The sequence below is a fragment of the Lycium barbarum genome, chromosome 11 (genome assembly GCF_019175385.1).
Source record: "Lycium barbarum isolate Lr01 chromosome 11, ASM1917538v2, whole genome shotgun sequence".
Classification (NCBI taxonomy): Eukaryota; Viridiplantae; Streptophyta; class Magnoliopsida; order Solanales; family Solanaceae; genus Lycium; species Lycium barbarum.
In genome coordinates, this window is record NC_083347.1 from 113,766,700 (window position 1) to 113,779,939 (window position 13,240).

Consider the following 13,240-nt stretch of genomic DNA (forward strand, 5'->3'; position numbering starts at 1 on the left):
AAAGAACTAAACATATTTTTAGGAAGTACCAATTTAATTCATATTATTGACAAAACACCACAAGAAGACAGTGAAAGGTTCAACTTAAAAAAGACTTAGATTTATGGAGCGAAGGTTGTGTTTCAAGTTTCAGCCAAAGAGACCAGAGACCTGAGGGTTTGGGAAATGGGAATTGGGGATTATTTTAAATTTTTAGATTGGGCATTGGGATCCTTTTTATTTTAAGCTCTATTATTAAAAAAAAAAAAGTTAAAAGAATCTCTAGTTTGCCCCGAAAACTTTCCTAAGTGTTAAATATTTTAAAGAGTGGCAAAAGAACCAAGGAACAGGGATAGCTCAATTTTTTTAAAAAGAAACTCTAGTTTGCTAAGTGTTTATAATTGTATTTAACTATGTTTAAAAGAAAAGTGGATAGCTCAATTGTTGTCGGAATGATTTGAAAAAATTGAACCCACTTCGCCACTGGGCTGTGTGTTGCATTCTGTTTAAGTGGAGTCAAATTCAATATATACATGTATATCTTTTAAAAAAAATATTAAATATACAGGTATATATAGTATTATTTTTCAACGAAGTGGGTTCATATGAACCCACTTGACACCATGTGGGTCCACCCCCGAGGCTTACTTTCAGAGTTCTGTGTGATATGTCTTCCGTGACTTAAATGTAAGTTCTACAGATGGTTAGACCGACTATGCTATATGAGGCAGAGTGTTGGCGAGTCAAGAACTCCCATGTTCAGAAGATGAGAGTAGCGCAGATGAGGATGCTGAGATGGATGTGTTGGCACACCAAAAGCGATAAGATTAGGAATATAGATATCCGGGAAAATGTTGGGTAGGCCCCTGTAGATGATAAGATGACGTAAGTAACGCTGAGATGTTTCAGGCATGTGAGGAGGGGAGAGGCAGATACCTAGTGAGGAGGTGTGAGAATTGCGGCTTGAGAAGGGTAAAGGTAAGCCGAAGACGTATTTGGGTGAGGTGATTATGCAGGATATGATACAAATTCAGCTCACTTAGGACATGACCCTTGATAGGAGAGTGTGGATCTCCAGAATTAGGGTAGAAAGGTATTGGGTAATCTGGCACTTTTCTTTGCTGTTTCTAGAGTTTTAGCATTATTTTTGTATTTTCTTATTTTTGGATTTGCATTAGCATATGTTATTTCTTTAGCCTCGATTATCCTATTATCTTGCTATTATTTTTTCTTATTGCTAATGTGTATTTTTTGTCTTGTTATGAGCTAGGGTCTCCCGAAAATAGTCCCTCCTTGTGGGATTATACTGAATATATATGCTGTTGTTTAAGTTGAAATAATGAGTATTGGAATTTGTATGTTAGTTGATCAAAATTTGCATTTAACGAAGCGTTAGCAAGTTTTTCAATGTGCTCTTTTGGAGTACTCAACATAATAAGCATTTGAATAAAACAGTCATGAGTACGGTGTACATGGACCAAGTTGGTTCGGTTTTTTCAAATACCAAAACAATTGTATCGGGTTTTTAAATTTATAAACTAAACCAAACTAACAAAAGTCGGGTTTTTCAACTTCGGATTTTTTGGGCTTTTTCATTGAAGTCTTCATACAAAACATATAATTGGTGCCTCAAATATTTCTTAGTCCTAGTAAGATACTTCTATATTTTTAAAGAAAATAACACAAAATGTGAGACGAGTGATAACATTGTACTAAATATTCAACAGAAAAATAAATAATAAAATTGCATATAATTAATATTGCTAATTAATAAGCCATAATAAAAATAATGATAATCTAAATGTGCTAAGTCATGCTAAAATATATACGGCTAATAATTATTAGTTACATACTAAATATTAATTAAGTTATGCATTTTCATTGTCTAAGCTAATGCAAAACTAAAAAATAGATATCCAACATTATTATCATTTTTAGTGTTAGAATTGAATTTATTTTGATCAACATTAGTATTGATTTGGGCTTTATTTTGGTTAATAACCCCTATGAGATAAAGGGTAACTTACATAAATATAGCTACCTTTTATTGGCTTCTAACTAGATATAACTATAAAATGCAAAATTACCAAGCATAGCTACTTTACTTTAAAAACGCGTGTATTTCTGTTTTTTTGAAATATAGAGAAATACAGTGAACAGTAAATACGCTCCAGTGAAATCAGGAGCTATTTATGGAACAGATTTTTTGAAATACAGTGAAATACAAAATGGGGTTGTGTAAAAATAGGTTATATTTTTGGAACAGATTCTTCTTTTTCTTTTTAAATGGTAAGTTAAATTAAATCAACCATATTTCAAGCATTCCATAACAGCTCACGAATCTCTCTCAACTTTTATCACAATCAAACTTTTTGAATTCAAAAACCACTAAAGATCTGAAAACTTCCAAATATATAAAAATTATACGCTGGAATACAATGAAATATGGTTGATTGTTTAAGAAATATAAAGTTGTAGTATGTGTATATATAATGGAATACAATGAAATATATCAGAAACTATTTCATAAATTAGAAATACAAAATGCAGAATTACATTGAGATACAGTGAAATACAAAAATCGTGAAAACAAAGTGGAGCAAAAATAGACTCTACACAAGAAAAAAAAGTTAAATACATTTAAATACAGTGAAATAATACACTGAAATATACTGAAACATTTTATCAAACACTTGGTGGGCGTGAAACTCTACAACTCTCATCAATGGTGTTTCTACAACAACAACCTATTCTCTTACTCCTAGATGATGCTACAATATCATATTGCTATAATCAATTCTATTCTTCATCACTCATAAGATAAACAACACCACATGATTAACAAACATAAGAAGGATTTTCCTCTTATTTCGGCCTATCCATGGAGATTTAGCAAAGAAATTGTTATGGTTGAGATTCAGCCATTGGCTGGAGATCCTCCACTACTTTTGGTACTACTTGAAATCAGCAAACTAATGGAAGGAAAAGCTTGGAATTTTGGTACTGCTTGGAATCATCAAACTGTGGTGGGGGCAAGAGAGGGAACGGGGAGAGAGAAAGAGAAGGGTGAGGGAGAAATAGATTTGAGAGGTGAGAGAAAACCAATTTAAAAGAGAAACTTGTGAAATACATGACACTAGTTATGATGTGTAATTTAAGAAAATATTTTAGTTATGAACAATAAATAAAATAAAAGGTAGTTACTATTCATAAATAGGTCTTAGAAGTAGCTATGACAAGTAAATTTTCCATGCGATAAAACTTATTGGACCACTCAAAATTTCAAGTCTAAGCTTGACATAATATGTAAAAAGACAAAAAGTATGAAAAAGTTTAAGAAATACTCATAAATTACATTACAAATAATATTCTTATGTATAAAATATTTATAAAAATTGTACACATGTAATGTCGGGTTGGTTTGGTTCGTTTTGATTTTTTTTTTAGTTAAAACCAAACCAAACCCATTATGGTTGAATTTTTACTTTCAATACCAAACCAAGTCAAACCAAACCACTAGTCAGGTTTTTTCTCGGTTTGACTTGAATTATAGATTTGAGGCGGTTTGTTAGTTTTCTTTGTACACGCTTGTCATGTGTAACGACCCGTTTGGTCATTTAAAGCTTTTTCCACTTTTCCCCAAAATTGCCCTTTTCGTGATTTCATTTCGGTGTTTAGGAATTATGGGGATGGATGGCGTGGTTCCCGATGTAATCAAGCGAGTTTGGATTGGTTTTGGTGGGTTTTAGAGATTTCAGTTAATGGAATTTAAAAAAGTTGACCAAAGTCGACATTGGGGGTATTTCGTCATTTTAGGCGTTGGAGGTATTTCGTAATTTTCAAAGTTTTATCGATTCCACTAGGTCCGGAGTGTCATTCATGACTTAGTCAAACTTTTAGTTCTGGTCCTGAGGCAGTCGGTTGTGATTTGGGTCATTGGTGTTTGGTGTCTAGTTTCTAGTTTCATTTTTTGTGTTAGCAAGGGAGAGGACGCATTCGCGTGGACCTCCTCATGTCCGATGGGTTGGACCGGCCCAGGCAAGAAGCCTCGCGTTCGTGAAGACCAAAATTCTTGGACCGGGTCGTGCGTCGCCGTGATTGCGATGGGCCTCCGCGATCGCGATGAAGGACTAATCATTGAACAGTGATTTATTCCGAAATTCAAAGGGGAAATTTGATTCTCAAATATTTGAAGCTCTAGGACTCGGTTTTGGATAATTTCATGTTCTAAATTCAAGATTCTTCATTGGGGTAAGTTTAACTTCCATCTAGGCTATAATCCACGATTTCATCCATTAATTTTCATTTCAATCCATGTTTCTAGGTTTGAGATAAGGGGTTTTCCATAAATTAGGATTTTGGAGTAAACAGTGGAACTGAAGGCTAAATTGTGGTTAGATTCTCATGAAAATTAGGCTATGGACAATTTAGACTATGAGTAAGATAAATTTATGATTAATTTCCAATTTTACCCTTGGAGTTCGAGTTTGATTATTTTGGGTTCTTTTTGTGTTCTAAACCAAAGTATAGCAATATAGGCATTGATGGACTCGTGTGATCGCGTAGAGCATTAGTTTGACCATGTGGAACTTGATTTCACAATAAATTACCATTTGACCTCCGAGAGTTTGGAACAGGGTTTAGATTGACTTTTTGGTTTCGAATCCTTTTCATAGCAATATGGATATTTGTAGAATCGTATTTTAAGATAGAATTCATATTTGACAGACTTTGACCGTTCGGAAGTACTCCGGAAGGGAAAGGCATTGGCGTGAAGGTTCATGGCACCTGTTTGGCCTTGAGGTAGGTTATGGTTTATTCTTTAGACTACGATTGGAGGGCATATATAATTTATAAATATTGAAGGGGTATTGAGCGTGATGGAGGTCTCACCTTAATGATTGTGATGAGTACTTAGGTGGGTACCGGTGTATATTGCTGAGTATCTAGAATGACAAGGAAAGCCTGTTGATGTTTCGGTCGTGGTTGTGGTGATAAATCCACTTATATTGGTATGTTTGTTGTTTATGTGGTCTATGATAGCCGTGATTTGACTGATACTTGCCTGATTGAATTGTTATCTCATCAATCCACATCTCATATAATTGTGAAAGGAAATTGTTCTGGATTTATGAGTTGACATATGTATCTAGTTTGATTAAGCATAGTTATACTTGAAATTCATAATTCTGTTGACATAAGATATTATGATTTTGCATTCATTTCCCATTTATATGTACACATGCATAAGTTATGACAAAGGAAGGATACGATATGGTATAAGGATCGGAATGAGGTATGGTTATTGTTCTCACAATCCGACGGTAAAGTCAGGCGGTACAGTAAGTGTCTCACAGTTCGGCGGTAAAGTCGAGCGGTATAGTGAGTAGTCACAGTCCAAAGGGAAAGGACCTCGGGGGGGGGGGGGGGGGGGTATAGTGACAGGTATATAGAGCTCGCGTGTCCCCATAGGTCACGACTAGATGGAATGACCACTGTCATATGTGTACCACGTTTGATATTGGCCAATGTATTGCATTCATATATTCATCTATCCATTTGTCTCTTATTCTCCTTATATGATATGTGTTTGGTTATTTAGTGTAGTATGTGATTCAATTGGGCATAGTGGTGAAGTTAAGTTGAATTGATGCATTGAGTGTTTGACTTCAATCTTTATATTCTATTTTTGTGTTCCCTTCGTTGTCGACCTATGACACCTATGAGTACTAGTAGTTGTACTCATACTACACTTGCTGCTCTTTCTTGTGGTATATTTATTGATCCTTGATCTAGCACTAGGCCTCGTGACTGATCCCGAGATGGTCCATTTCGAGATTACAGCGTGAGCCATTAGACACTTCCGCAACCCTGGATCTCCTCCTATCTTATGATTCCGTCTACTTAGATTTTTAGACAATTTTCTATCTTGTATCTTAGACTTGCATTGTGTTTAGAAGCTCTTGTATGAGCTAGGCCATGTTGTGGGGATTGTAATTTCATGCACTTATTGATATTATCGAGCCTATTAAATAGGATTGACGTATTTAATTTCTGCACTTTCATTTATTATAAATGATTTATGATTTAGGGATGGTTCGCCTACCGGGGGATAGTGTAGGTGCCATCATGATCCGTGAAATGGACCGTGACATCATGAGATTCAAGCTAAATGTTTCAATTGAAAATCACGAATGAAGATTATTGGAGTCAAAGAAAATTAATATTTCCCACCAAATTATCCTATAAATCACATTTTAACTTGGGACTCTTGTTCTCTATGACAAGTCTCCCATCTCCTTTTGTTCTCTCTAATAAGATTTTTTTGCTACCTGTCGTGTGTGTTTTCCTTTGCTCTTCAATGGCCTTCTCATCGAACACCACCGATGACTTTACTATTTCACTGCAGGAGATGTACGCGAATCTAAATCTGAATAACTAGAATGGACGCTTGGAATATTATGAACCACCAAACCCTAACTCTGTGAATAGATCTGCAATTGGATTGCCATGGTGTGTCGTGTGTTGTATTCATACTGATAAGCCTGTGACAATGAGATTCTTTCAAGATGCCATGGCACAAACATAGATGCTTGGGGAACGCATCACAATGAAGGACCGTGGCAACAACTATTTTCTTATTCAGTTTTATCATGAACGGGACTTTACCTGTGTCATAAGCGACAGACCTTGGAACTACAATCAACGTCTGATGTTGATGCAACCGTTGGAGCCTAATCAAAATGCTAGGAAAGTGCAACTTACATCTATGGAACTATGAGTTCAAATTCATGATATTGTCTCTAAGTTACATTCAGACCGTGTGGAGAGGGATATTAGAAATTTCTTAGGGGAGTTTGTCCGCAATGATTCCAAAAACTATGATATGATCTAGTGGGACTATATGGGTGTTAGGGATAGAATGGATGTCCGGTTACCATTGAAACGCAAGATGCAAGTTAAGGTTCCTGCAGGGGATTGGATTACACTGTCCTTTAAGTATGAGCGCATTGGCATCTTTTGCTTCTTTTGTGGCTTAGTTGGTCATTCTGATAAATACTATCGAGGTTTGTATCGCATATCGGGTGTAACTCATGAATAATATTTGTATGGTTCATGGTTAAGAGCGAACAATAGAGCATTACATTCCATGGCGGGATCACGGTGGATTCGACCTGTTGCTAACGATCAGGAACGTGAAATCCCAAATAGGGCAAGTCCTATTCTCTCACATGGAATGGGTACCCCTAAATTTGCTTTTGGAAATTAGAGATCTCATGCACCAAATCATGGAAATCATAAGAAGGGAAATAAGGATGTGCATATGACTGATAAGGAATGAGCCTTAATTCTTGCAGCAAAAAAAGGCCACAGGATGAGGAAATCAAAACTACTGATGAGCTTAACGAAACTACTGATGAGTGTGAGTTAGAAATATTTCGTTTAAACCATATGCTAGAGATTGCAGATTTAGAAAGAACCAGAAACCAGAAGTGAATTCAACAAAAGAAAATGAAGAGATCATTGCTACTGTGAGCGGGATCTACGCCATAAAAGGCAAAATTTCTGGTTGGTGGTATGATACGTGTTCCACTGTTCATATTGTCTAGTGCAAGTCCCTCTTCAAAACTTACAAAGAGGTTACTTATGAGCAAGAGATTCAAATGGGAAATGAAGCAAGGTCCAAAGTCTTTGGCATGGGAAATATTGAACTTGCATTTACTTTGGGCAAGATGGTTACACTAACCAATGTCTTACATGTTCCTATATGAATCGAAATCTTGTTATTGGGGTACTATGAATTTCCGCACTAAGCAAATAGCGAAGAAATTCTATTGAAAAGCAAGAACTATGGAGCTTGATCTTTTGGAATGCAAGAAGAAGGAGGATATGGAGAGAAAAGAAGTATTGTATTTTAGAGAAGAAAGTGCTTTTTATGGAGAAGAAAAGTAACGTTAGAAATCAGAATAGTAAGCTTTAAATAGAATAGGTGGTAACCAAATAATGAAAGGACACACCCTTTTATTTGAAAGACGCAATTTTAACAATTATTTAATTTAATTTAAACAAATTTCTAACAATCCCCCACTTGTTTAAATATAAATTAGGACTCAAAGATCAAGTTATGTTCACGCATAGAGTAATATATCTTTCGATTTGAATATTACCTTAGTATAACATCACAAAATGAAATCAAAATCCCATGTAGCATAATAGCTTTTAACATGTTATTCCTTGTAACAACTCGGTGATACTATACACATAAACATTTCATTCCTGCTTTCCACTTAAACATGCTTAGCACTTTTATAGCCATGTGCTATCCAAAATTCATGAACATTTATGAAGTAACTCAACCTCTCAATCGAAGCAGCACAACTTCTTTGTTCATATAGGTGAAGTTCTTTCAGTGTCTTTGTCACATTTGAGACACTTGTCCCTTGAACTGAACTTCATTAAGAGTATAAGAACTCAACCCTCTAAACTGTGACAACCAGTACTAGTATATCTCTTAATTTAGTACTAAAACAAAGAACACTAAGTTGGAGGCTTGAAACATGTACGAAATGGTTTCCTAAAAACGATATTTGCTCCCTCTCCTCTGCAAGATTGCTATGGGATTTAGGCAAATAGTTTTAATGGATATGACAAGCCTATGAATTTCTCCACTAAGCAAATAATGAAGAAATTCTCATTGAAAGCAAGAAATATGGAACTTGGTCTTTTGGAATAGGATAAGAAGGAGGATTTGCATAGAAAAGAAAGTACTTTTTTTATGAAGAAGAAAAGTTAGTTAGAAATCAGAATAGTAGACGTTAAATAGAATAAGTGGTAACCAATAATGAAAGGACACACCCTTTTATTTAAAAGACATCTTTTCTTTTAAAAACTATTTAATTAATTTTAAACAAATTTTTAACACTACAGAAATGAGATCAAATAATCTGTCAATACCGCGAGCCAAGAAAAATAGAGTTGTTAAACTTAGCATTCGAGAAGCTAAATCACATAGGGAATTAGAGAGACATTAATTCCAAACATGGGGAGCCTGTTTTAGTTCATAGATTGTTTTCTCTAATTTGAACATATAATTCAGACCGCCAATTAGTTTCTCCAATTTGAACATATAATCCAGACCACTGATCAATTTCTCCAATTTGAACATATAATTCGAATTAGCAAGATCAACTAATTCAGGAGGTTGGTTGAAGACAACCTCATCAAATTTGCCATGTCAAAAGGCTCGAGATGTCTAGTTGATGATCATCAATTAGCAGCTGCAAGTGAGAGAAAAAGCCAAATAGTTTTAGATTTAATTAGATTAAAGGTGTTCGAAAATCAATTGTAGGTTGTTGGTAAGAGCTTTTTGCACTAATCTAGCCTTATAATGATTTATTGATTCGTCAAACGATAATTAACCACATTATGAGATAGAGAAGGAGGAATCAGGTGTTAAGTTCCATTGGAGAGTAAAGCAGTATACTCGACAATTATCGTGGCACGCCAATGAGGAGATCTGGAAGCCTAGACATAGATAGTAGGCTCAAGTGTCATCGACAACAAAGGATTAAATTCTTTTCAACTTAAGGTTACTCATCTGTGCTTGAGTACCATAAGGTGCACCTGTATGGCCAAAAAGGATGGAGATGTAGTGACACCAGCTTGGGAAGTTCTAGACTCCATGTTGCTTCAATGCAAAAGTCAATGTCATTTAATCAGTGTGTCTATTAGAGAAGACACGAAAGGATCCCCCGTGAATGTAAAAAATAATTGTAGTAGTTGGTAACGAAGGTGGAGCTGGTGAAATATGCTAGGAGATGCGGTTGTCAAGGGCGTGGTGTTGGAACGGTGACGATGAGAGGAAAATCCATCGATAGAGATGTAAGAGCGTCATACAATTTTGTGCCTTGGGAGGGAAGATAGATAGATTTGTCAAATAAAACATGACACGGGACAAAGGATATATGAAATTATTGATCATAACATTTTTAATTATGTCTGAAAATTATAGTGTAATTATTAGGCAGTATAAATTCCAAGGTTGTAATTATACAATTAAGTAATTATACAGTATAGTAACTGTAATGACATATTTGTTTGTCATCATATAATTACATATAATTCTCAATGTCATGCTTGGTTTCATAGGTGTAATTACGTAATTTTATTTTATTTTTAAAATAAAAATAATCATAAGAATTTTTTAGAGGAATATATACATAAAATTTAATATGTGATACATTTATATGAATTAAATATATTTTAAAAATAGGATTATAATTACACCATGTATCGTCCCTTCTTAACTATTGAAGAACGTAATTTCCCCCCTTAATAACCTAACTTACACTATATTGATCAAATAATTACCTTATCTGACAAATATATAAAGTTTACGATAATCACCCTTACAATATATTCAGTTGTATTTAAAAATAAAACTCTTACCCCTCTTATACTACCAAAATTATAACATCGATCCATAATTAAGTGCATTAAATGTCCTTATTTCTTATGAAATTTTTAAAAAAGGATAAACATTTTTGTTGAAAATATCTATCATTAGGAGGTTTAAATATTTGATTTTTCTACTATATTAGAAGCACCAGTTGGGTCCTTTGGTCGTCCGTCGTCGTCCATCTAAGGGCAAATCCGTCATTTAGCTCAAGGGCATTTCGGTCATTTCGCTTTACTACTTTATAAATCTAGAAGACTCACTTTACCATAACAGTTGCCGACTCCCAAACCCATCTCTTAGTTTGTCCGCTTCCAGAAAATACTCGGAGTTTTTTTCACCCCTTCAACTGGTTTTGCAAGTTCAGGTATATGTTCCTGTTAAGTTTTTGTCCAAATCTTCTATTTCTTCTTCTGATCGTTTTTTACATTTTCAAGTTCTCTTCAGATTTCTCATTTTCTTGGTTGAATTTCATGGCTATTGAAGGAAAGATAAAACTTTTAGGTGAGACAGATTATTGTTGTAATAGTAGTTGCTTTAGAATTCTTTTCGAATTTCACAAATGTTAGTTCAGATTATGTTAATACCCAATCTGATTGGTTTTTTTTGTTGTTGTTTCAGACCATGAAAAAAGTAACTTTTTGGTTCTCATCTCCTGTCTTTCGTCCATTTCCATGTTTGGACCTATTAGTGGAGGTATAATAATTTAGTGCTTGAACTAATTTTTGTGCAAGGTTGTATTTCACACATGGGATGGCATGTCTGCAACTCATTAGTAAATTAAAAGCTATCATCAGCTATAGGCCAGCACCTAATGTCAACTTTTAACCCAACAAAAAATATTTTTTCTCTGAAGTAGATAGTTGCTTGATTAGGGCTTTTTGCACTTTGTTAATTGTTACTCAGAGTGGTAAACTTGAGAACTTTTTGCAGTTTATTTCACTGTGCGGCATTTATGCATATTCCTAAATAGTAAGTCTATTTCCGATTTCAATGTGTTTCAGGGCATAAGTATTCACAAGCTATTGCTCTGTATACACAAGTGATTAAGTTGAACAGTGAGAAAGTGGTGTACTGGGCTAATCGTGTGTTTGCTCACATCAAATTGAAGGAATATTGCAGCATAATAGAGGACGGAGCTAAAGCTATTGAAATTGTCCCCAGATATTCAAAGGTTTGTTTCAAATTGTCAAAACATTGGAAAAGAATTGTGCTTACTTTTTTATTGTTTTCGATGTAGGTTGATATCCTTGGTTCTTCTCTGTTATTATTTTTTAGTTACATTTTGAATTTTGGTTCTTCTCTGAAGGCAGAACCTTTAAATTTGAAATTCTTAAATTGGTGGAATAACATCAAACAAGTACGAATTTCGCATTCATAATCCTAGATCTGTCTCTTAATCTATATTGTGAGCCTTTTTGAACATAGTTGTATAATCAGTTTTATCTACCACTTTTGACCTACACTACATTTTTCCCAACATTTTTCCCATTATAATTCCATACAAAAGCTTGGTAAATATTGTCTACCAAATCCAGCTTCTCCCTATTTAGTACCAAAGTTATTTTAATGATAAACTAGACAAAATATCTTGCTTGGCTTTTTCATGTTGATATGTTTGTCGAAGAGTTTAAAGAGGAAGCTTATGATAAGGTAAGTGATAAAGTGACCGATCTTCCAAGTGTATGCATCACCATATACCCAGTATGCAATAAGCTTCTGTCATGGAAGATAAGAGTATTTTCCTTCTCTTAGTGGCTTGGCCAAGTAACAGAACTGCTTTGAAGATATGAGCTTTTGTTGCTTAATAAATATATAACTCATTTGACAATGTTTCCTCCTTTTTTCTTTAATTATGTTAGACGCTGGAAACCTCATATAGAAGGACCTATAGCTTTTATTTATACAATTTGAGACCAAATGAAAATTTTTAAGGGCAAAAAGAAAAGATAAAGTAGGGGAAAACGTTATTAGCTTGGGTTGATGCATGTCTTAATATTCTTTTTTTCCCCGACACGTGTGTATTAATGTTCAACCAAATAAAATGTGGTTTCGCGCACAAAAAAAAAAATGGTTACCTGAATTTCTGTACTTTGCCGTGGGTATTCACCTAGAAACCTGTATGATCTGTGACAATTTTGCATCTGCATAGCCATCGATCCTTGCCCTTTTCAATTGCAAGAAGCTAACATAATATAGCCTAAAGCTGAATGTGACTTGTGTCCTTATATCTGACAAAACAAAAACAAATAGTATGTTCTTGCTTGAACAAATAAAAGTATTAAATAACTGCTCGAACAGATAGAAATATAATAATTAATAACGTAAATTGTTGGGCCCGTGCTTGCATGGGCATATTAGGGCAAACGTGTAAATCAACTGTTGCATGTGCTGTGTAATACACTAATACACTTTGTTCTTCATTAACATCGGTAGATTCTAGAATTTGCTCTAGAAATCTGTTTCTCTCTAGCGCTTCTCTTTCTCTGCTTTTTTGAGTCTTGACTTTTCAAAGTTAGTTTCATTGGTGCAATATAGCTCCAAGAAAATGTTAGCTGAAGTAACCTATATATGAGAAGATGAAGATAAAATTTACATAAGGGAATTGCTGGGAAAGCATTTGGGGAGACTAGACATGGAAAAAGATGGAAGAAGCCAGGTTGTACAAATTAATGATATTAGAGGGCATTTTCACCTAAATATCCAGTTTTAAGAAAAAACTGTAACGGAGCTCGAAATGTCTAAATGACTCAAAATCAACAAGAGTGCTCTTTCTTCTTTGTTTTCCCTGGAGGGGGTGTGCGC

At 34.6% G+C, this 13,240-nt stretch overlaps 1 protein-coding gene across 1 annotated transcript in view; it reads left to right on the forward strand.

Annotated features, from left to right (window-relative positions):
- Positions 1–10,658: 10,658 nt before the first annotated feature.
- The window catches only part of LOC132617763 (serine/threonine-protein phosphatase 5-like), a 5,861-nt gene continuing 3,279 nt past the window's right edge, over positions 10,659–13,240 (forward strand). The window contains exons 1-4 of the mRNA XM_060332837.1: positions 10,659–10,802; positions 10,873–10,939; positions 11,057–11,131; positions 11,440–11,609. Of these exons, the coding sequence (XP_060188820.1) occupies positions 10,909–10,939; positions 11,057–11,131; positions 11,440–11,609 (276 nt within the window). The 5' untranslated portion in view covers positions 10,659–10,802; positions 10,873–10,908. The remainder of the gene's footprint in view (positions 10,803–10,872; positions 10,940–11,056; positions 11,132–11,439; positions 11,610–13,240) is intronic.